The 25,710-nt window shown below is 38.7% G+C and overlaps 1 protein-coding gene across 2 annotated transcripts; it reads right to left on the bottom strand.

The window, feature by feature from the left end:
* Positions 1-1,780: 1,780 nt before the first annotated feature.
* LOC139708792 (solute carrier family 35 member F3-like) lies at positions 1,781-14,396 on the bottom strand. 2 transcript variants are annotated; one of them, XM_071620744.1, is made up of 7 exons: positions 13,682-14,396; positions 10,283-10,682; positions 9,580-9,805; positions 6,206-6,331; positions 5,035-5,224; positions 3,849-3,938; positions 1,781-2,556 (listed from the first exon to the last, which is right to left on the bottom strand). In XM_071620744.1, exons 1-7 carry the CDS (start codon positions 13,782-13,784, stop codon positions 2,261-2,263), a joined length of 1,431 nt encoding a protein of 476 aa, XP_071476845.1. In that variant the 5' UTR covers positions 13,785-14,396; the 3' UTR covers positions 1,781-2,260. The 2 variants fall into 2 exon arrangements, with proteins under 2 accessions (XP_071476845.1, XP_071476853.1); XM_071620752.1 differs by lacking the exon at positions 13,682-14,396 and adding an exon at positions 11,617-11,692.
* Between the last annotated feature and the right edge of the window lie 11,314 nt (positions 14,397-25,710).

Below are 25,710 nucleotides of genomic sequence, written 5' to 3'. Positions count from 1 at the left end.
AAGAGGGGTCGCACGCACCCCTCCCCATTGTTTTTCTTTTTCTTTTTTCTTTTTTGCTTTAACAAAAATAAGGGGGACACCCAGTGCGCTCCCCCTGGATCCGCCGCACTTTGCTTCAAATAATACCGAGGCAGACATGAAATGAACACACTAGTCCCATGGACTTCTTGTCACGTAAAGTTTCTTCCTTGATGCATATGATTATTTCATGTACAATTATTCGTCTGTGTAATCTTCACCCATTAATTAAAACGATTCTGACATTGCGTGAAACTAGTCAACGTCAAGGTTGGTCAATACCCCCCTAAACAGGCAGATTATTTACAAAAATGAGCAAACAAACAAGCAAATAACAAACAAACATAAACACACACAACAAACAATTTATCGCAAAGTCTTATGGAAGGCGCTTGAAAAGGGGGACTGTTCTAACGAGAGCAGTCACTGAATAACTACTACTACAAAAATATTTGCTGCACATACTTTCATTTTTATTAAACAATTCAACAACTATACGATATATTGTATGAATATTTTCTCTACACGGGTTTTCTGGAATGCAATAAATCATAACAGAATATTTCAGACGAACCAAGCTGAGGTCACTGAAAGACGCAACTTTTTTTTTTTTTTACCAAAGCCTACGCCTTTATGTTTGTTTGTATGTATGTTATATTCTACACAGTAAAAAAATATATGTTTGATTACTTTTTCATCATATGGGTTTTGTGTTCGAACAATCAACTAAACACAATAAACAAAAGCAGCTATCATAAAGACTACTGAATGTAGGATTATGACTCACTTTAGTCTTATTTTATTTCAAAGGAAATGTTCAGGGCAAAAGTTAATGGCAATTTGGTTCTCATGCATTCATCGTAGGTAATATAAAATATATGATTAAATTCGATTATAAACATGATATATTTGTACAGCCTGAACATATCATGGCAGTAAATGCAAAGTTGTGATATTTCTTTTTCATTTTATACACAGTATCAGTCTTTTCCGTCGTTTTTTTTAACAAATACAAAGAATATAAGAAATGTAGTTCAAATTCGTAAGTATCATCAAATTTCATTTTGCTACTACTATTCATTCGTAATATATCTAGAAAAAGTACTGACATACCATGCTCCGTTTGAAAATGCAGCTATCCAGTAAACTCAAACACATAGCATGCATTGCATCTTAATACGCTTCAAAAAACTCATAACATGATTTATGAGACTCAACCATCATGCACGCTGTCAGATTTAACAGGAAAAAATGCCCATAAGAAAGCTCGTTTGGGAGAAACAGTGACTGTATCAAGCTCTCAAAAACAGCCTCTGGTAAAGCTGATATAATCTATATTACAGATAAGAAATATTGGCCATTATAAAATGGGTTCAAGAATGTAGCCAATTGGAAGCGCTGAAATGAGTCACGTGTGCGTGCATTAATTTCTCACTAACATGCACGGCCTGACGTCACAATGTTTACACTAGCAGTGCGCACTCAATCAGTTGTTACAAGTGTGTCGCGCGCTACTATACGCGCTGTCAATCCTGTAAACAACTTCTAGTTCGGGCTGCCGGTCGGCCTTTCTTATACATAACATGTGGCGTACGCATACTCGATACGTACAGTACTTCTGTGCGGGAGATTTCCGAGTGCGACGTGCGTTAATGTTTGGGACGAACATCTTCGGACATCTTGACTTTTTGACTGGAGCGAGTGCTATGTAGCTGACTGGTATTGACCCACAAAGGTACGTGAAAAATGCTGTTAGTTTTCGACCCATTTTTATAAAACAAATGATGCACAAATGGCGTTAGTGGAGATGTAGCGCACTCGAGGGTATTTACAATTGTGAAACATGCACGAGGCGAAGCCGAGTGCATGTTGCACTACATTGTAAATACCCGAGAGTGAGCTGCATCTCCACTAACGCACTCTATCCTGTGCATCATTTGTAACTATTCCTACGATATTTAATACGAAACGAACAACGTGTGTTTAGGACATATTGCGACTGCTCTACAGAATCCGGACGGTTGAAACAAACTATCAATACACTTAACATCGGAACATATACGAAAGAGAAAAAATAAATACACGTCATGTTTGCTTGTTTGTTACTTTTACGCTTCGTTCTTAAATTTAATGTCTCTGCTTGTAAACACAACTTTCTTTCTTTTTTAATATGTATTTAGTACACTCAGCAAATTGGACACAACATTCGCCAGTCAAATGGTAAAAAGTCGCCTGTGATTGTTCACACTGCGTTCCCTACGTCATCATTTCCCGCTTTATTGGGCGGTTCCATGGTGGGATTATAAATGCCACTATCATTGGACGTGTGTCCGTCAGCCTTGCTATCAGGAACCTCCAAGGTCTGGGCGTTGGTGGCGGGTTTGCAGCAGTACTTCGCCAGAGCTTTAGAAGGCTCTGAGTACACTTTCTCCTGCCATCGCTCGGGCATAAGCATGATGATGAACCCGCCGACGATCAGTACCGTGCCGCCGATCTTCCACGGCCCGAAGGCTCGGTCGCGGAATATCAAGTCCACGACTGAAAAACAAAATGGTGGTTGACAGATAAAAGTCAATCTACCTCTTTAGAATATAGCCCTGTTAGTATAATATTCATAAATGATTCTCACAGAGAAAAAAGGACATAATACGACGGATTTTCATTATGAAAGACACGGGTCAAGAACCAATGTTACATGGAGACATAATAATATTATTCTTCCGTATGTCGATATACAAGAAGTTATTGTTCCATACGGATTTTAATGATAGAAAAGGTACCCAACTGCTGAGCATTCTCAATTAGATGAATATTCATGCAACTGGACCATATTTTCATCCGTTGTGTTTGGAATAAGATTGGCCCTTCTTCCTAATAATGTATGTTGAATACGTGTTAACATAATTATACCATCTTTAACTCCAAATTAGTTTCTCCTGCCGAGTTCCATGTCGTAAATACTACACGGATTAAATGAGAATGGGCTGAGAGGGCGGCCTTCCCAGTCGCCCCCATTACACAATGATGATCACAATAACATTATGGTTCCTTTGTCGCTCTGACGGCCCAGTAACAAGCAATTAAATTCACTTTTTTCCCCTACTGCAATGTACACATGAAATCCAGATTTCATCCATTGTTTTGGCTCCAAAAATCGGAACAAAGGGCAACGTCTGTAGGACCTATGCGTAAACTTTGATCATGTTATACACTTACATATTATGTAAGTGTAGCAAGGTTTTATTGTACGCGTAAACAATCGCTCATCTTTAAAAATATGGTCGAATCTGATAATATATATAAATATATAAAAATCGCAACATGGTCAAACAGTACGATACGAATTAGGCCTTATCAGTCACATTCCGAGAACAATTTGGCTAAAAATCATTCTATATTTACAAAAACAATGCATCCAAATCCATCTTCTGACGGAAGAGAGAATTATTGCATATACTTTCGGCTAATAATCATTTCACCGCCAGGTCTTTTAATCATCACTACAACCACAAATTTTGACCATTAACAGATATAAGTAAATTGATACTCTTTGGCCAAGGTCTAAACTCGTCATCCGTCCATTATTATGATTATGGCCACCTACGAAGCGGAGACGATGTTTGCTCTTTTCCATAATTACGTTCATTACGCTCCTGCTTTTCCCAACTAAGACTTCGCTTTGAAGAGAAATTCAAAACGAAAATATGAAATGCAGATCATTATCTATTTCGTTTACCTGTACGGCAAAAGTCCTTTCAATTATGATAGAGTCATGAATAAAAAGGAGAGAAAAAAAAAAAACCTCGTGTGCAGTCAAGCAAAATTCTTACCGGCGTTCAGTGGGATTCCAACCACCGTTCCAAGAGCGATGAACAGCGGAAAGGTGACGGCAATGCCAAAATTGATTAAGAAATTAAAAGCTGCAAAGAGATAGGGCATAACAGACACAATATCTTATACTAGTGTATGCATAACGTTTCAGAGAAACACGACATGAGGAAAAAAATTACAACGCATGTTGTGTGAATTCAATAATGCAATTTTCAGTGTCTATATCATGGAAGTGCGTACATATGCTTATCCAAAAAGTTGTAGCGCGGACACAAGATTAAATGTAAAATGGCCCGAAGTCACAAAGATAATACATGGTTTAATTTAGATCCACGGATTATGACAATCACCCAATAGGTGTACAAATGTACCTTGATGCACATGAGCGTCTCAGCTTGTGTTCATTATTGAATGTTTCTTAGCGTACCTACGCGATGCGTCGCTCGCATTTAGGCAGCCCAAATACGTATCTACGCCTAATTTAATGTATAATTAGTGTTAGTTACTAGTATCCTTGAACTAGATTAAACCCATCTTTGTGAATTCCGGACAAAGTTAACAATATTACTGGAATGTTGATTTGTGTGCGTAATTCAGCGAAAATTAGCTGTATCGAAATTCACATTCATTCGATAGTATTCTTTAGGTGGAGCACAAACATTTCTGACATTGAAGAATAGAATTACTGTTGCGTGGTTATTTCACCGGTACTATTCTCGTTGACAAAAGAATAAAGTGGGCACTTTCGTATCGTCTTGGCGAATCTTGGTGTCTTTGTTGAAATGAAATTAGAAATATCACAAACCGAGCAACTGTCGCCATCTTGATTTCAAACTTAGTTTTATATAAATCGGCTTTACATTGTATTGGGTTTGGTCAACCCTATATTATAAGCGTGTATACAGGTCTATACGTCTCGGTCAGGATCCATTCTGCTGGCATATAATTAAGTTCGGGAACACTTAGGTTACAAATGATTTCATGTATCCAATTTGAGATAATTATATGAAGACAATTATTTCTAAGCATATCCTGTAAATACTGACTTCTTACTTTATTTCTTTTTTTTTGTGTATATAGGCCTACTTCCATTGCAATTTCGATAATATTTTCAATACGCATCCTCCCAGTTGCCTGTCATACCCCGAATGTTAAGACATTTTAGCTACGATGACCACTCCTTACCCAATGAGAGCGCAGAACTGCCGCAGAGGTAGTTCCACGGCATGTTCGTCCAGTCCCACTGTTCAAAACCGGTGTAGTAGACGGTCAGCAGAATTGGCCAGAGGAATATCAAGTCGAAAATTCCGAGGAGGGACAGGAAAAGGCAAACTTGACCACCCGTTGCATCTCCAATGTACCGCTTGAAAAGGACCTTTAAAGATGAATGTGACGATAAAACAATAATCGCGGCCACGCCCACGAGAGTCCCCTATAGAGTTTCAGCGGTTCACACTCAAGCGGGCATTTGTCATATTTATTAGCCTGGCATTAAATTAAAAAAAAATCAATCTAAAACAAAAATGAAATCTAAAACAAAACTAAAATCTAATATGGTACGCATTTTGACAGCTAGGTCAGGAGAGACACATTTTGTCTGAGGATGGAGGCACAGGACAGAATTTAAACTCATGGCATGGTTCCTGTTTGCGAGTCCATAGCTTGAATTACTATTTTATTCCTCTGTAAATGTGCTCTCATACGATGACTGTAGGAGTATACAGGAGTATAAAAAGAAAAGCACGATTTAAAAACGCTCTCATTCGCAGCAATTATAGAGTAGAGTAAAATAAAATGTTATTAGTGAGTTTGATGATTGCTGCCATAATGAAAATTACTTCACAGATACGAATACGTAACTATTCTCATGAAACATCAATAACATACGACTGCATGCTCTAGAGCATTGTCTACAATCTTTGGGGAAACAATGAAACAAAATAGTCTCCACATTTTCAGTTGTATCTGTTATATATTTTTCCTGTTTCAAGCAGTTCTAAAAGTTGCTATTCTTTCATGAATTTATTTAAGGACAATAGTGGTAATGCCAAATGGTTGATCTATCAAAATGTGAGGGCAGATCTTGCGAGGTGCATTTCGAATATTTTTTTAAACAAACCCGCAAGTTTTGACATATCCTTCCCAGTATCACGTCGGCTAAGAATGAGAAGCGCGTTAAGGTGTCTCGAACACTATGGCTTTAATGGCAACTTAACGCCCTTATCATATTCTAAACCGATTAAGTTCACAGACGACTGCATTGAAATGAATATGACCAAATACCGAATTCGGACAAAAATTTGAATTTACTCTTCACTGCTTCACTTCTGCACCATCCACTATGAATTACACGTACCTTGTACAAGGCTGATCCGATAGCCGACCCAATAGACAGGGAAATACCGATTATTGTCGTCCCCAAGAATCCATCGGCGTAGGAAATGAGAACGATACCTCCTATCGAAAGTAGAACCGATACACCCTGTAACAAATGTAACAACAAACAAATAAAAATAAAAACGACAAGAATATGATATTGTGTGAGAGGCTGCTATATATAAGAGCTTCATTATACCACGGCTGCCATGTCGCACGCATTTTACGAATTCTTCATGCTCTCACTCTATCTATGCGAACTGTCACGCTTGGTAGGATTTTAAAAAATGATACTGATACCTAATCAAATTCTCATCTTTTTGTGTTTACATCCATACAAGAAAATATAATTTGATTTGGCTCTTTGGACAATAGCCTGCAATAGATTCGTAACGAAGATATCAAATCCCATTTTAGACAGGAGTGAGTATTCAAAATGTATAATGCGCTGAGTATTTTTATGAAAGTTTGCACAAGATTGCACCAGTTTTACCATGTCATGCACAGCTCCCGCAATACCCACACACTCCCCAGCCCATCCGTTGTCTTTCTCCATCGCAACGTCTCCCCCTCACTTCCTCCTGATGAATGTTAGCAGCCCTGTGCTCAGACGTGCCTCATGTTCTCCAGATATTTACATGCCTTTAACCCTAACAGGGCCGGGGGGGGGGGGGGGCAGAATCCGCCCCCTCGACGTTTCGCGCTATAATTCTGTAACGTGAGAAGGCCTCGTCGCGAGGCTTCTTGACTTTCTTCGTTCAAGTCTCACGCAACTTTTGAGATCAAATTTGTAACGTCCGCGCATACTTTTTCGAAGCCACGCCCATTTTTGTAACGGCATGTCGCCCCCAAACGGGCACAATTTTGTGATTTTGTGTACATATCCTATGGAAAACAGTGCTCTGTCATGAAAGTCATAAAAACCTGATTATTTTTACAATTAATCACTTTCATTGATTAATTTTATGCTAATTATGGTAGAAAAGTGGTCAGTGACAATTTCCAATAAAAAACAAAGAAAAAAAGAAAAGTTGAAAAACAGAGAAATACATAAGAAATTCTGAAAACAATAAAATACAGAAGAATTGAAATGAGTTTTGGAAGGTTTTGTGATGTACAATAGTATTGTTGAATATGCTAAAACAGATTGACAGACCAAAATGTAGACTCTCAATGCTTTTAATTAGGCTAAAATATGATCTTGAGCTTAATTTGCACAATTAATTAATCAACATTAGAAATTGATTGTTTCAAAAACGTTTATGACACAATCTTGTAGATTATGACGTGGATGTCACGCATGCCAAATTTCGCCGCGATCGCACCACCGATGGCCGAGATCTCAGGGGGGAGGGGGGGGGGGGGGGGGGGTGGCGGAATCCGCCCCCCTCCGGTTTTAGCTTAGCCAAAAAAGCCCAGCTTGATTAGGGTTAAAGGGACTATGCAGTGCCGATTGTCACTTATGTGACCAAAATGATGTGTATATAATACTATGTGCCATATGTTTCAAAATGATAATAATTTCTACTATTTTTTTTTTCAGTTGACAAAACCCTTCCAAACCAAGATTCTGCCAGTTACACCATCTGTCAATTTATTGCTTTGTACAGCATTACAAATATTTTTTAAATAATGTCACTGGCAGAATATAGATTTGGAAGGTTTTTGTGGGAGTATCCAAGTAATTTGAAAAAAAAAATAAGCACAAGGAATACTTTCATGATAATCATGCCACGGATACTTTATGACCAGAGTATCATGAATCAACAAAAGTCAATATGCATTTGCATTACACAGTACCTTTAAATATGACGGTTGGCAAAGAATGGTGTGATGATTGGATGTCTGGCCTACAATGGAAGGCCATGACCTGATTGAATCATCAATTTGGTGCATTATTTCCCTCCCTCTCCTCTTTTCCTCACCGCGGCATAAACATCATGGTAAGTTGATCGCTTCTATTACTATGTTCTTTCATACTTTACAATGTATCATGATTCATATCCCCTTCTCGCACTATCCCTCTCCCATCGCTCCCCTTTATCTCTGTCTCTTACGAGAAATCATACTTTAAAGACAAGCTTCACTCCATAATCACGTTGCCCTTCGGAAATAAGCACGGAGCAATGCATGGAAAATTATTCAAAATTAAGAGTTGATTTTATTTCTAGGATTTAGACGTTTTCACGAAACGGAGACATATGCCAAATCTTCACTAAATTAGTTTCGCAGAAATGAATTCGACAAAAAAGTTATACCTTTTGTAAATGAAGGAATAATGAGTCTTAAGAGTTGTAGTCATCTTGACGACCTTGTAGGACTTATATCATTAGTAGTTACAGCAACAATAATTTCAACATTTTTTTTTTCGTGCAAACCATTATTCATGGAACGCTCATTTTTCTCTGTAATTCGTATTTCATTTAACTTTTTTCCCTGCGCCTTTAGTTTTCAAATGAATTGTAAAATAGCAAAGACTCTTCTTTTCTTTTTCGCGACAACAGTGTATGTGTGAAATTGTCCCGCATTTCATGGTGTGTAATGCAAGCAAAAACTATGTATTACAGGCAACACAGACAGAGAATCTATCACACAGTCGGCCAAAAAAAAAAACAACCGCACAATTCAGCCTACTCTTCTTCTATAAGCTTAAAGACGTCCAGAGCACTTCTTTCCACGAGATGAATAGTGTGCTTTCATGATACCAAAAAATCGGATGCTGCACCGCCGTTTCAGTGCGATCATGAACAGTATGACATCATTATAGGGATTGAAAATGAAGCGCACCATCTGCCCATCGTTGAATTCTTCTTGGAAGGACAATGCAGTAAAATGTCGGCAGTTTCCGAATTGAGCTTCCCGTTTGAGTCATATGCCAGCCAGATAAATGAAGAGTCAGTTATATACAGTGAAAACATATAACATCACTATGCATCACTGTGAGCAAAATCAGACAATTCATGTCTTCGTTGTTGCAGGGCACTCCATTAATAATGGACACGGTTATAGTGAAATTTTGTACCAACGAAAGAATAAAATGAAGTACCCTGAATTTTCGTTATTCAAGTCTTTGATGATGCACAATTTTCTGTGGTTACAACAAAATTCCCACACAGAGAAAGAAAACTGCGACGACTTCGTTTTAACGGGAGTCGCCTCGTCATTTGGACGAAAAATTATAATCTTTATGAAGACGAAGACTTTCACATTCTACATTTATTTCCTTCAGTTCTTCCATAACTAAAATTGAACGAAGCTCGCCGTGAAGATTGTATTTCTCTTGATCCTTCCAGTATTAACACCTTAAAAAGTTTATCCTAGATAGATAGGCCTTAGTATAATGTCATAACTTACCCGGGCGGGCAACAGCGCCAAACGCTCGTGGAGCCAAATCCAAGAAAACACGTAGATGAACGCGGTGTTGCTGGAGAAGAGAGCGGTGACGTCAGCAGCGGCTATCACCCCGAGCGCGTAGACGTACATGTAATTGGTCACCATCCAGCACAGAGCGAAGGGCATGACCAACCGGAAGTAATTTTTCAAGGTCAGTCCGCGCCTGCCAAAAACAGTCTCCGCTTGCCTGGGGTTTGTGACAGAAATGCGAACATAATAATCTGGATGTTTGATGTGTCCAGAACTGTGTCAAATAAAGCACGATGCACACTGTTAGTTATGTTTCTTTACGTTGTCTCATTGCAAAATAATACTTGTATGTAAGTTCACCTCAGCGTGTCAATATCTTATGACAAAAATAACACGTTCATTTTTATCTCTTTGATTGTAGTCAACAACGTAAAAGCAATCTCATTAAAATAATTTATTAGTCTATTTTATATTTGTATTGGAAAATCACGCGTCATTCTCATGAATTTGGTGCTAATGCGTACACGCATTCATAAATGAATAGATGAACAATTGCATAAACGCTTTTATAACAAATGATAGCAATCATCATTATCACTGTTATTATTGTTTAATCATTACAATACATGCATTACTATTATATATTTATCATTATGATGAGATAACATGATTATTTTCATTTTATGTATGATACCTGTATAGATCTAATGTGCCTTCCTTGCTTCTGCTTTCTTTCTTAAATATCCAGGCACCGATCACGTAGAGCGGATAACACACCATCATCCACAGTGTTCCGAACCAGACGTTGAAGTACGGGGCGCTGAACGTATCCGAGTACGTGCTCTGCGAGAATTGCGTCGATCCGACCCACGACACGGCGATCCCGACCACGATGACGAAGCCGAGAAACGTCTTTCGGAGGGTGTCGAAATTGTTTGTGATCTGACGCGACCTGGCGGCGTCGGCGCCCCGGTTCGATTCATGGTCAACCACGGGTTCATGGCCGTTTGCGTTGATTGTGCTGTAGTTGGGCGGCTCGTCGTCGCTGGCGGCGAGGATGGGCTCGATGTCATCTTTCTTGTCCATGGTTTCCACTGAGATGACAATAAGAAGAGATCAAGACATTTTGAAACCAAAGTCCAAAGAGAAAAAATAACCGTTCCTGCTCGTGGATTACTTGTGGAGCAAACCAACTGGAAATCATTCTTCGAAAGATTAAGTTATGACAATACAATTACCAATAAAAGACAAAGGATTGGATGTGCGAACAAGGTGATGAGTATTTTTCGCTAATGAAAAGCATTAAAACTTGTTGAGCATCAAAAATGTTCCAGGCATGATCGAGCATATTGCATATGCACTGGAACATAATAGGCCCCTATAACCCGTGGCAAAGTTGCAGTTTGGAGTTGGGCTTTTGTTTGCTTATTTATTCGGTGGTATGTTGTTGTTGGGGGTTTTTTCGGGGGGGGGGGGGTGGGTGTGATCTGAATTTGTTTCTGCATATAGACATTATTTTGTTTTGCGTTTTATATTCATTCTCGAAACATTATCATCTAGGAACCTATACCGATGAATGATGGCTGTCGTTATATTTCTCTTTCCCCCTTCTTTTTTTCATTATTTCATCCTTCCTGAAAAGCCACTATTGAATGGGACAAAAGTTCAGCTTTTTTCCTTTTTGTATGTAGACCTTTACATTCAGGAACTACCACGACCAGACAAACGTATCTTGCATGTATCATAATATGTCATATATTATATACTGTATGACATTATTGTGTGGGCAGGCCTACGTAATGCATGTACGCGTACATACACATAATAATTTTTGCTCATTCAGCTTTCTATACTTTAAATCTACCTATCCATAGAATTGCACAATGACACACGCAAGCGCGCACCGCGTACATGAAGTGCAAAAACGCAGTATAAACACAGCTCTCTATCCATTATAGAGGGTCATATTGCACGTATACTGATTTTGGAATGACAATGTTTACTCTACCATGTTTTGAACGTACTCACCGTATTGATGGCGTCATCAGTACATCAATCCACTTATATATTGGTAAGACATCGGGGGCATAAAAGTATGAGCGGTCCTTCTATGTTTCCCTTTCGATCCAATTGGGGAAAAGTCCCTTTCTGAAATAGTATGGAACGCTATGTGTGTATGCAACTCAAACTTTCATTGATTGGGCTATAATAACAGTATAGGCCTACAATTATAGGCATGCTAGGGAAAAAAATAAAAGTATGACATACTTGTTACAAAGTAATCTTATAAAATGGATATTTTCAGTTGTCAGGTGGTCATTGTCACTTGAAATTTTGACCCTATTTCGCATGAGAAGACCTGACAATTATATCAAGATTGCCAAGTCTCAAAAACACCTCACAACCCCCCCCCCCCCATACATTTCTGGATTCTCAACACCAAAAAGTCTACTTTTAATCAGCATATAAAGGAAAATATAACATTTAAAACGCACAAGCACATATACGATGGGAGGGACGTACACATGCCCCCCCCCCCCCCCTCGCTCCTCCTCCTCCTCCTGCCCTAACCAGGGGGTGAGAAAGGGGGGCGTCCAAAATTATGATTCTACGGGAATTAATTATTTAAAGAGCATTGCTTTCTCAGTGCATAAACCGAAAATACCTAATAGACACATATGCCTACTTGAGCCACGAGTTATGGTTGAAATAATACATTAACACAAAACAGCACCCAGCTAGCTTTCAAACAGAAAAGGCCTTAAGCAAATTGGCTCACTTCTTGTTCGGCCATCGACCAACTCTTATCTTCAAGATATACCACTGCAAAACACATTATTCGCAGGTTCATAGGAAATGCTTGTTTCTTTATCCGTTTCTTCAGACACTCATTTTGCGTCTAATTGTCTCTATTAAAAGTGCCATGCCGCCATGTGCTTAGCAAACTTCCTGTCTTCCTGCCAGTAAAATCAGGAAAGTGAGGGTAAAGAGGATAGTGCCTGGGCGATAGCAAAACTATATTGCCTGCGGTTTGCGGGTGCCCCACACTCTGCTGGCGTACCTCAGCACGATACCGGCCTCTTTTTGAATGTCACCTGAAAGTCAGAGTTGTTCGATCGTCTGCTGCTACATAGACAGGATTACGTTATTAAATGAGATCTTCTTTTTTTTTCATTACTAAAGTTAATAGCAACATTTGTAATGAAGAGACGCTGCTCCCTGACATAACTTTGTCTGCACGATTTCACAAGCTGAGCTGCCTAGAGGACTATGGAAATACATCGAAATTCTTTATCATAGTTTTGGGCAATAGATCATGGGTCACATGCTGATTGTTTGCTTAGCTCCTTAATTGTGTATCTCCGCCAAATCTTACACAGTAACTATTGATCAGCCACATTTGTCGCTTTAATTGGTGTTCGAAACGTAAACTGGCCAACCATGTTTCTCATCCTTGAAAAGCAAAAGGGCATAATATGTCGTGGTGGGTGGTGTGTTACAGATTTACGTGGTAATATAGAAATGATGGAGCCGATATTGAAGAAGCGATAGGTGATGTCATTAGCAATAATAAAGATGTTTTAACGCATAATAACATATCTTTATGGTTTGCATCAATATTAACCGAGTCACCTGATATTATTTTCTTTGTTTTGGTATCATAGTTATCAGAGTACGAAGGGTGGCCTCAAGTGCAGTGTCATTAAATAATTAGAACGTTAACGAAAAAATGGAAATTTGCTCAATATCTGTGGTAACACGGTGTCGATGGATAAACCTGGCTCTGCTGCACTGGCATATGAGATAAATTACGCAACATTGTCCAAACACAGGTCGCCCATCTTTTTTTATGTTTTTCATGACGTTTTCTATACAGTACTGTCTCTTCCAGCTCTTCTTTTCCTTCTCTTCCCTCGTTTCCAGTCTTTTCATCTTCTTCAAGGTCATACCCTCGTCATACCCTCACATTATTTTCTTCGTACTTTCTCTCTTTCCTATTCATGTAGGCCCTAATGACGTCCGTCGTTGTTTTTTCTTAACCCAAACTTTCTTTATCTCTGTATATACTTCTCTTTCACAGCGCAACCCTTACCTTCTTTTAACTCAATCGGTTCCTCCTTAACGTCTGATTTTTCGGTTTCGGTGTCCTCTCCATTTTGAAAGATGTCGTCTTGTTCACCGTCGGCTTTTCCCATGATATTCTTTATGAACACGATCTGTTACGCTAGCTCCGACGTTGAGTTCCGATCAGTTTTTCGCGCTTGAGCTTTCTCCGGTGATAATCATGTGATTTTCGCCGTGATATTCTTTGAGCTTTAAAGTCAATAACTTATAGAACTGAGCAGAATGGGTTGATTTAACTGAGGCAGAAGCGCTTTGACATTTCGGCCTATTGGAGAAATGACTGTAACTCGCTCAGAGGAAGTTCCCAATCACAGTGACGCTAGGATTGTAAGACACGTCCGTCAGAAAATGTAGTGGGCATGTGCGCGAAAGAAGTTAGACATTAAAATAACCACGTGTTTCCAGCATGTGTGCCACTTACTATATACTAGCTGTCTTCACAAACCGGGTGCGCATGACATCTTTGCTGGCACGGCACAGTCCAACTACAACCATGTGCAACTTAACTTTGCTGGTACTTGTATCCACAGTTTTAGACGAAGTACACATAAAGAGGGGTGGGGGACTCGCAGGTGTGGCCTACTGTTGTGCGACGCCAAAAATTCACTACGTCTGCTCCTTCACCACTACCACATGGGCGGATAGTGTTTATATATTAATATTACTCCCACGTGTCATGTGCAAAGTAGTTGACCACACCATTCTGCAGCAGAAACATTCTGTGACTTCGTCTTTACTATCACGTTATACAACTGATTACACGTGACCACAAGTTAAATATGGAGCCTGGGAGTTGGGTCATCGGGTCCGTCGATTGAACCGTTCAGCGCGGTCGCGTTTACACTCTTGGCTAAAATACATGTACATGTTCTCTATAGGCCTACCTACTAATTGGAAGTAATCAAGTATCTCATATACGGGGGGGGGGGGGAGGGGAGAAGGACTTTGTCAAACGTTTCTTGCAACTAACAAGACAATGCGGTTAAAAAATGATATTAATAAAACTGAAATAACGTTAATTGATTTGCTTTGCTATCGAGGATGAGAATAGGGGAAAAGACGCAAAACAAAAAGTCAGGAGGAAATCTGAAAGAAAGAAATGACAAACCAACGAAAGAGAGAAAAATAGAAATTAAGAATGTGAAGGAGAAACAAAATGAGGAAAAAGATGGGAAAGCAGAAAGCTCAGAAGGTGAAAGAAAGACAGAGAAAAGAGAAAAAATAGCTGAAGGAAAGGAGGAAAAAAACAATAACAGAGAGAATGATGCGAAAGTGATGGCGAGACGAATTGATGGAGACGGAAATGAAAGAAGAAAGAAAAATGTCGTTCAAATAAAATTCAGTACAGATAGATGGTGTCATGATTGTGAGATTTGCCAATAAGAAGGTGTCTATTGTGCAGTGAAGAGAAAGAAGACTCCATGATGGTTGACGGTAAATTCCCATCAGTAGAAAGCCAGGTTGTCGAAGATTAAAAATGACACATTTGCAACTTTAGATTAGTAGTATTTAGTCATCTCATGTGTAGAAAGTTCATCTCCTTTGACATGAGTAGCATCGGTAAGATATTGAGAAAAGCAAAATATCGGGACGCCCTTCTTCGTGCATGAACAGCTGCTGATGAATGACTGTCATAAAATATACATAAAGCTGGACGGCCTATATTACCACTTCCTATAGAAGTTACTTCTGAAATCCAGCTTTCTCGCTAAAGCTGCATAACTGTACGCTCGGAAGAATCCAGAAAACGATCTTGAAATAAGACAATTTTTTAATGTAAATGATGAAATCGGGTGAGGCTCAAAACATCATGATCATTACAGCTATGTGTGAACAGGTAATTCTATGTCAGTGCTACACACTGTATCAAGGGAAAGAAACAAGAAAAGAACTTGAGCTCCTTGTTGCCAATGCGAACTTCGCCCTATGCGAACTTTGGCCGTAAAGAGAAACCCCGACATGCCCGAGGGGCACAGCACATCACACGGGCGGGCCATATCTACTGTATTATATACGAAAAGTTATTACAGAAAAATACGTTTTCTGCGAATTAATCAATCAATTAATTAATTAATTAATTAATCAATCAAGCAATCAATCAATCAATCATATCAATCAATCAATCAATCAATCAATTATCTATCTATCTCTATCTATCCACAAATGTATCTATCTATCTACTTATCTATCTATATATCAATCTACCTATCTACTTCTCTATCTATTCAATAATCAATCTATCTATTTATCTATCGATCTATCTGTCTGTCTGTCTGTATATCCTTCTTTATGAGGCATTTGATCGTCTGTTCGCCTGCTTTACTGGGGATTTACCGCTGATTGTCATCATCTTATAAAAAATGGGAAATAAAGGTTTTTGTGAATGTCGATTGGGGGTGTTATGAGGTAATAACATTATAGTTTCATCTACTTTACATGAGAAGAGTTAAGATGGATATTATATTCAAGCACTTGATGTACAAGAAAGAATGATGATGAATAGATAAATCAATGATGATATCCAAACTTTATTGCCTTTCACTGATACAAAATAATTGCATGCAAGGTGAAACAGGAGTCTCGTCCAGACCAGTGGGTATTCGTCCATGAACTTTGTGAGCTTAAGTCGAATTCAGTTAGTCAGAAAATAATGCATACCAAAACGTTTGCATAGATTAATGGATGTATTAATGTTTGCTGTTATCATTATCTTTGTCACCTTCATTATTCTCTGCCACTAAAGAATGATTCTTACATATTCCGTGGTATTCTTGTCGTATAACTCTAAAGCTCGATTACGTTCTGTCGGAATTTTCTCGTTCTACTTCATTTTGCTTTTTTTTTTCTCGCCCAAATATTGCTGATCAAAGCTCCTTCCATTATCAAAGTATGATGGACATTCATCGTAAGATTTTTCATACAGGACACGCAGGAGTCATAAAAGCGTCTTCTGACCGAGTGTGACTATTTGCGAACTTGGGTTCGTCGAGCGGTCAGGTTGTACCAAGTTCAGGACTCGGTAGGCTATTAAAGTGTAATTCTGTACTATGATTATATTGGCTTGAATAAGTAGACTATAAAGGTACTACAAAAAGAGTGGTACAGTAATGGTTATACGAAATATCAAGGTTTCATAATGTTCTTAAAATGGGTCAAGATGAAGTGGTCATGTTGTATCAGCACAAGCCGTAATTACCTTCTCTGACATTAAATGTACAGGGCAAAACAACTTACGTCCTTCGCACCAATATGTGATGTGTATTGCAATTAACAAGCAATTGTGACACTTAGGAGAAACGCAGAAAAGGCTGTAGTTATTTAATTGTCAACCTAAATCGTAGTGTTTGAGATGATGTTTTGATTATTTTTATGACCCATCGATCGCTTCTGTTAATTTGTATAAGGGTGGTTGCCGTCTTTGTCACTGTATCAAAACAATTGAAATTTCCGTAACTCCGATTTTATGTCTGATGTCGATGATATTGCTACTACACCTTCAATCGTTCGTTTGATTTCACGCTTCTTTTACAAAACAACTTGAGCATGGTACGTAATTTTACTTTAATGTTGGAAACTCTTAATGCAAGTGGACGATCCGACTTCAATGTCACCTAGGGGGTGTTTCAGGATTTAGGTGTCGCTAGAAATGTTGATAACTCTTAAATCACCCGCTGAGGGGTGAAAAGGTGGAAAGTACATCTGTTTCAAAAACTTCGTAGCGGTTATGGACATATTGATGCATGGTTTCAATATTGGAAGAGTTCAAATATTGTAGGAAAATTGAAACACTTTGACATTAGGTGAATTACTTGAAAGTTAGGAATTGAATTGGATTTGGTTAGAGGGGCCGAGAGATTCTACCCACTGCAGAGTTGATAATTGTTCTCACTTTAACCTGCAGTATCACTTTTGATGTGTGTCGTAGGATATACTTTAGTTAATAATTCTGTATTGTTTCGCCTTCCACACCGATACTGGGACAAGGGGTGGTATGACAGTTAAAACGCTATTGATGGACCAATAAAATAATGTTCGTTCCCATTTCACTAAACTGTTTGTGAAGTTAGAAAAGCGTGGTGACAGATAACATCTGGTGTAATATACTTTTTACAACTATACCGGAGTATGACATTGTTTTTGACATATACAGATGTACATGTATACCATAATGATACATCTTATGCAATTATTACAAGAATAGTTATAGCTTGATTGCTTGATATCATTTAAAACCGAACAAAATGATGAAGATGTTTTTATCATCAAATAAATGCACTTGTGTGGCATTCCGCTAACAAAGTTTGTGCATTTTGTAAACATGCGAGGTTTGATCGTACGATCAGTGAGAAGTAGCGGCAGTTTTCCAAACTTTTGTCACCCAAGGTCAAAGCTCAAGAGCGATCGAACTCGACGCCGAACGGTTGTCGCAGACAATAGATTGAACTATATTCCCCAATCTCTGTCTCTCTCATCCCCTCCCCTGTGTCTTTCTGTCGCCAACACTCGAACATTTTCCCTTAATTCACATGATATTTGATATCTGTGCAATAAGGACCAAAACAATAGCTAGGAGAATTAATCGAAAGATATTATCAAATTTCCAAGTTTTCTACAGGACTTTCGGATCATCTTTCACTCCCACTATGCTTGCATCTGAATATTCGGCAAGAAATGAGAAGAAAAGAAAATCTATAGTCAACACATATCCGTTTCCAGATCATGATTATCATCATAAAGTTGAAATGGAATAGCCATCGAACAACTGACAGAAGTCCCCTACCGTTCTATCTTTCTTTATTTCCACAAAAGTACGACTGGATATAAAGGGATTTGTGGTTAACTGTAATAATGGGTCTGTGTGATCAGTGATAACATTGTGCATGTTCTGTGTACTCTGACGTTCGTGTCCAACATAATAAGTATGCAAATTACGCAAATTATCCAGCAAATCAGATATAGAAGACTGCTTTCATAACCACATTGTGAAGGGAAAATTTCAAAGGACCGTGAGGTGATTAGGCCAATCATAATTAAAGCTGCGACTATTCAATGGATATAACCATAATCATTATGAGGTTGAAATTAACAGTTTTACGATTGTGTGTGAACCGATCATTCGTTTTCCAGTGCATGGTGAACTGCCCGGGCTGGTACATCACGTCTTGAGTGTAATATTCCTCTTATCGGTTATATTGAATTCGAGTGTTATCTTCACAGCTAATATTTGCCCTCTGATTTTACGATCAGTTGTCCTTAGTCAACAGTCACTCCATCGCCAATAGTGCCAACTCATGGTGATATCATGTACATGAAAAAAACCGTTCTCAGTTACCGGCCGGTAAAACACCGCTAACTTTTGACCGCTTGGTTGCACGTGCTCTTTGGTCAATAATGTAAAAACACAAGCGAAAATCTATTATGATTCAGCGAATACGAAACTAAGTCGAAAGGCTTGTTATTGTCCATCCACATTAAGAACCGTATATCTCATACATCATACGATTGTGATTTTACATTGGTTACCTGTTAGACACAAGTGATCATAAATGTAATTCTTATAATGCATACAAAAGTAAACATTGATTATTTTAGCTCCTGAATCAATATTTGCAGTAACTTCATCAAGGATATCACCCATGTATAGACAGGTCTGCTCCACGTGGGCAGAAAACTTCCAGGTTTAATATAAATGCAGTTATAAATAATTATCTGGAATCAACTCCCTAATAAATTCAAGAAATGCTCCTCTCTTGTAAAATACAATCTCATATGAAATCTTGCCCGTGTGTCAGAGAGTTTTCATGTATTTTCTTCCTATGTACACTCAATGCTTAAATCTACACACTTCTTGTTCTCTATAGCGTTCGTTCTTTATAACACAATACCTTGGATACTATAGCGCCAGATTTTACTGCCATTTGCGCTTAACATCTTATATAGAAATATTACTGTTACGAAAAGGGAAACTAATACAGAATGAGAGATATCATAGACTGAGAGAGACATACTAAGCGTGGGTGATATTTAGATTGAGAGACATAGGAAAAATTAGAGAAAGAGAGTGAAAATAAGGGACATGGAAAAGGGTTCACAGGAGGAGACTCGCTGGAGAGATGACAGAAACAGAACCGCGGTTACATGCAACATGCAAAGAGGGAGAAAAGGCACATTATTACAGAACATGACGAATTACTATTGACGTACATGAATGTGTGTTCAATTATCGCGGGACGATGAACTACTTAGTACGAAATTCCTTCGCTGTGTGATTGCCTGCATCCCACATAGAAGGAAACGCGATTCCATGTTGGAGTTGAACTCTCAACTTTCTATTAGCACTATAAAAAAAGGTCGAGTTTCTCTGTGAGTAGATACTTCGCCTACAATGAGAAATTCCTGGAAGGACCCCGGATGTGTGTGCGTTTGTGTTTAGGTGAAAATGGGTTGCTTGCATTTTCCTTTCGTATTGGAGATACACATTACTTGAAATGTAGTCTCTGACTAAAGTTGGGAAAGAGACAGAAATAGATACAATGTAGATAGATAGATAGATAGACAGACAGACGGACGGACGGACGGACAGACAGACAGACAGACAGACAGACAGATAGATAGATAGATACATACATACATACATACATACATATATACATACATACATAGAGAGAGGGAAAAATAAAGTTAGTTAAATAGATGGATGGATAGACAGAAAGATAGATAGATATGTTGCTGTTCTGTGCATTTAATTCTCTGTAAAGAATGTTCTTTTTTCTTGCACTGAGTCACAAAAGTAAGCTAGAGTTTGTACTTTGTTCTTTGTAGTATAATGTGATTATATCATTCAGTGAAGGTGAATAACCCATTCTCAGTATGTTCTCATGTAGATAAGTCACGCTTACAATTGTATACAGCTATGACACATGTAGAGTTCAAAGTACTCAGTCTGCTTTATTTCATCAGCTCTGCATGATGTGAGGTGAAAGAGAATTGTGTCATTTATATGTTTATCACGTCATTTTTCATATATTATCTATATGTAAACCTTCCGGTGGAAACCTACATTCTTCAGGAACGTTATCTCAAAGTGCATCAATTCCTACATGTAAAAATCAAAAACATCAAGCAAAATGTCATTTCATTGTGCAAAGACTGGATTACACAGTGTAAAACAAACCACAGATTGGTATTTAGTTTCATGCTTAAAAAAAAAAAAAAAAAATACGGATTCTATATTTTCAGATGTCACGAACTGGCAACATTGGTCAGAATCACCAGGGAGGTGAGACACCTCCCTGGAATCACACATAGTGCAAATTGGATGACATGATGAAGCAACAACCTCACAATATTCATATCAACTCATAATTAAAGCTGTTATAAAAAAAATGAAGTTATTGGTCCATTATTTAGCATCTACAGCTCAACTCTGAACAGTGGTCATACTAAGTCTTTCCAAATCTACAGTCACCTCATGCAATCGGCAGTGCTTTGTTCTCTTGCTTTTATTTAAAGGATAATGAAACCCAAATAAATGTGTGAATTGAGGGAATACAGCAATATTAGAAGAACACATCAGCAAAAATTTGAGGAAAATCGAAATCTGTTATCAAAAAAAAAAGTTATGAATTTGGTGCGGCCATTGGTGGATGAGAAGACTCCAGCACTCTGTGATGTTATGTATGAACACAATATAAAGAAAATATACAAAGAAAATTCAACACATTTTAACTTTTCTAGCACAATGAAAGAGCACTTACCCCTTTCAGTCAGCAGAGGGAACCCCTAAGTATATTAGTAATAAGTCAAGGGAATGTGTACTTTTTATAAAAAGTGAAATTTGTTTGAATTCTTTTTATCATTTCTGGCACATCCGGGCTTGAACTGGATAATAACCGCTCTCAACAGTGTTTATTCAAGCTGGAAAATATAAATGAAAGCATCCTTTAATAGTAATGCAATTCATCACTCAGATCACAAATTAATGTAAATGCAACCACATTACATACACATATACAACGTAGTATACTGCATGTTTATCTTAATACACACTTCATAGGGAGCCTGTACTCATTGCATAGTGCATGCTTGCACTTATAAACATGACTTTTGTCACTTTAACCTTGTTCGACATGTTTATATGTTATTACAGTATTTTCTGCATAAATGAATAAATATGAGAGCGGTAATTATCCAGATCAAGCCCGGGTGCATCAGTCTGTTTTGTCACCCTCTATGGGCGCGCCATCATTCAAGTTCTACGGGGAGCTATGCTGAGTAATCACCACTCAGGGTCTGAGGGGTGCTTTGCTGAGTAACCATCATCACTTTCTGAGGGGCACCTTGCTGAGTAACTACCATGGCTGACAGTAATGCACTGAAGTTGAAACGCCGCCAAGGTGCCAAGGCCAGGTTCACCAGATTCGGTCAAGAGGTCAAGACGATAATGGACATGGAAAGACCACGTAAAGAATTGGAAGCAGCATTCAACAAATATGAGCAGGCTTATACTGACTTGTAGAAGCTCATGAGGCTTACAGCGTAACTGTCGAAGATGATAACGAGTTTGAGAAAGAAGAGAAGTGGATCATCGAGTGTCAAGAGAGTTTCTTGAAGACCAAGCTTTCAGTCAAAGACTACACCGTGACCGACTAGACTAGAAGCAGTGCTGACGAGACAGTAGAGTCTACGCCAGAGGTATCACCAGCCCCTGTCACACCTGGTCCCTCAGCATGCGCCGTAGAGAAACCAAAGCTACCCAAGTTTTCGGGCAATGTGAGAGACTACAGAGTTTTTAGGTCAGACTTTGTCCACTTAGTCGAATCAAGATACAGTAAGAGGGATGCCATCGCAATTCTTCGTACAGGCCTACAGGGTCAGCCGTTAGACATCATTCGAGGGATTAGATCGGACTATGACGCCGCCTGGGAGCAGTTGGACGCAATCTACAGGGATCCAAGATTCGTATCAGATGCCATAATAACTGACATCAATAGATTCAGACCGCTGAAAGGAAATGAAGATGGCCACTTTTGTGAACTAGTCCATCTACGTAGAAGGAGCTAAGACACTTTAAAGGAGACTGGACAAGAGTACAACATGAACAATAGCCACATGTTATCCTTAGTCGAGAGCAAGATGTGGATTGATGACAAGAAAGTCTGGTTCCGGTATCAAGAAAGCCAAAAGGATCCTGCACCACTACAAATGCTACTAAATTGGATGAGTGTGGAAATGAAGACCAGGATCAGATGTATACAGACCCCCTTCGAAGTGATCATCGTACGCAGTCAACAGTGGGTCATGTCGCACGCTCTCTAGACAGGAAACAGCCATACCAAACATCAACTCAGATGAACAGTCGTCCACAGTCTCACAGATGTTGGATCTGCAAGACTTCAACTCACTGGGTTGACCAATGCAGGAAATTGTTGGAGAACACGCCACGAGAACGATGGAAGTACATGAAAGATAACCATGCTTGCTTCAGCTGTTTGAAAAGGGCAAGTAAAGACCACAATATGTCTACTTGTAAACGCAGAAAACAATGTCCTGAAGTCAAGAATGGGGAGAGATGCAAATTCTACCATCATCCGCTCCTGCACAAAGAAGATGAGGGTACAGGTAATCAAGGCAATACCAATGACAACAGAGTTGGAGTAGCATCAGTGAGCTCAACTAGTGCTTTACTTCCACTTGTGACAGTGGAACTGCATGGAAACCAGGGAACGAAACGGAAGGGAAATCTGCTCTTGGATTCAGGGTCTCAGATCAGCTTGATTCGGCAAGACCTGGCTTCAGAAATGCAGCTTAGTGGGGTGCCAACTACAACCACGATAACCAAGATTGGTGGATAAGAGGAAAGTCTTCAAACACAGAAGTACAGAGTGCCCATCCGAGAGATGAAGAGTAATAGTAAACCTTTCCTGATAACTGCAGTCGGAATATCATGCACCAGTCTGTTTTGTCGCCCTCTTTGGGCGCGCCAATTTCTTTCTATTGCTGCACATACATGATGTCACGAACTGTAGCAGTCTTCTCACCCTATGATGGCTGCACAAAAACTTTAAAATTCCTACCTATTGAACAGATTGTGTAATTTTCCTCAAACTTCATGGATGCGTTCTTCTAATATTGCTGCCTTCACTTAATCCAGGTTTCATCTCCCTTAATAGAAAAAGAAGAAATGCAGTGGAGAATTGTGTGCAGATCAACAAGATGATATCATCACCTCATCTGACTTGTTCATGTGGTTGTGAATACTAAAATAATCCATTTTGTGAAACTGTGTGAAATCTCTACAATTTTGTCATTTTCTTTAACCTAGGCCATACATATTAATGAAAATCCTACCTTTCTGTATATTCAATTGTACTGTATTCATCAATTTTGATTCAAACATGAATCTGTAGGTTGGCATTTCACTTTCTGGGGAGACATTTGTGGACGCTAACAAGAGAGTTTTTCTAAGCATAAGTGTTTAACTTCTTGAATACTTAACGCACAGAAGAAAGAGTTCTCCGAGAATATGGTTTCATATTCTCCTTGATGACTTTTGGCATCTTCCAACAGCCATTCGAAAAAAACTGGCATGCTATAGATCTTATTTTGCACAAGAAAATCTCTATTACACATTTATGATGTAAACTGTCACAATGTCATTATGACGTTTTGACTCACAAGCCATACAACTCTATGAGAATGATTCTAGCAAGTAGCAGGGAGAAGGGGGGGGGGGGGGGGAGGGGAGGTGATAGTCTCACCCAAACTATAAAAAGAGAATCTTGTGGAATCTATCACATGACACCAAAAAGGCAGGCCAACAATACAACTGATCTGATGATGTCAACAGTTTCCTTCTTCTCTTAATAATCTACATAAAACTGTCAACTTTCATACTGTTGGTTGACTCTTGGAAAACAAATAATATTTGATCTTTGGCAAATCATATTTGTCAAGGATACCAATCAATCAGACACCAGAATCAAAGATTAAACATCAATGGAAGTTATTACAATGCATGTGTTTACAGTGTACATTGCACTTACAGTGTACATATAGTACATTTATGCATAATGATTATACCTACCGGGTATAAGGAGTAATAGAACGTTAAAACCTTACTTTGGGTAGGGGAAAAGTGAGTGTATTCCATGATATTTCTGCGTTACACAGGAATATTTTCTATCCCATTTCACAGTTCCATTGTCATACTCTCCAACATTGTTTATATTTGCCAACAGTTCAAAATCCACCTTGCACACATCACAGAATGACGCATGAAGGTATCTCACCGACAGGGGCAATCAACTCGACTGAGTTCAACAAACTGAGTAGTAAGGAGGCATGCACTCATACACTGCATGGCACAAAGAACTGATAAAGTCACATGCACATTCATGTCAACATACTTTTAGTGCTAGATATTTGTTTCACGACTGAATATGAGGCAATTTGATACACTGAGCAAACTTATACGAAACAAAGAAACCCTCATGTGACACAAATGTTTTTTTCATAATTATCAACAATGCATGGACTTACAAAGCTTGCCATTAACAATGCAGACAGTGAAGATTTAAAGATCTGTTACTCATCACTTTAGCCTTAACCATCGTTCTTCATCTGGGCCCCGTTTTATCAAAAGATAAAATCGATTTTAAATTTCCTCACTACACAAGCTGCCATAGACTTACAGTTGAAATCAACTATATAATCAATTTTAACTCTTCATAAAACAGGGCCCAGGTCTATTAACTAAAAATTTAAATTAGAACTTACCCATTTGAAACTTTAAAAATCATTTTATGAGGGAGGCAAAGGAAGAGACTATGATGCATATGTGTAATAATAGGAGAAACCATACGCGTGATTCAGCAATGCATTTGGGTTTGGCTGGAGTAACTCATGCAAGCTCCCGAGTTCTTTTTTTCTGGATTAGTTTTAGTTGTGCACATTATGTACTTTCCTCGCACAAATATTCCCCATCTACGGTCAATT

The sequence above is a fragment of the Diadema antillarum genome, unplaced genomic scaffold (assembly GCF_040938485.1).
Source record: "Diadema antillarum isolate AM-2024a unplaced genomic scaffold, OU_Dant_1.0 scf00000037, whole genome shotgun sequence".
NCBI lineage: Eukaryota > Metazoa > Echinodermata > Echinoidea > Diadematoida > Diadematidae > Diadema > Diadema antillarum.
Note: the sequence above shows the minus strand (reverse complement) of the source record. Positions and strands in the feature narration are given on the sequence as shown.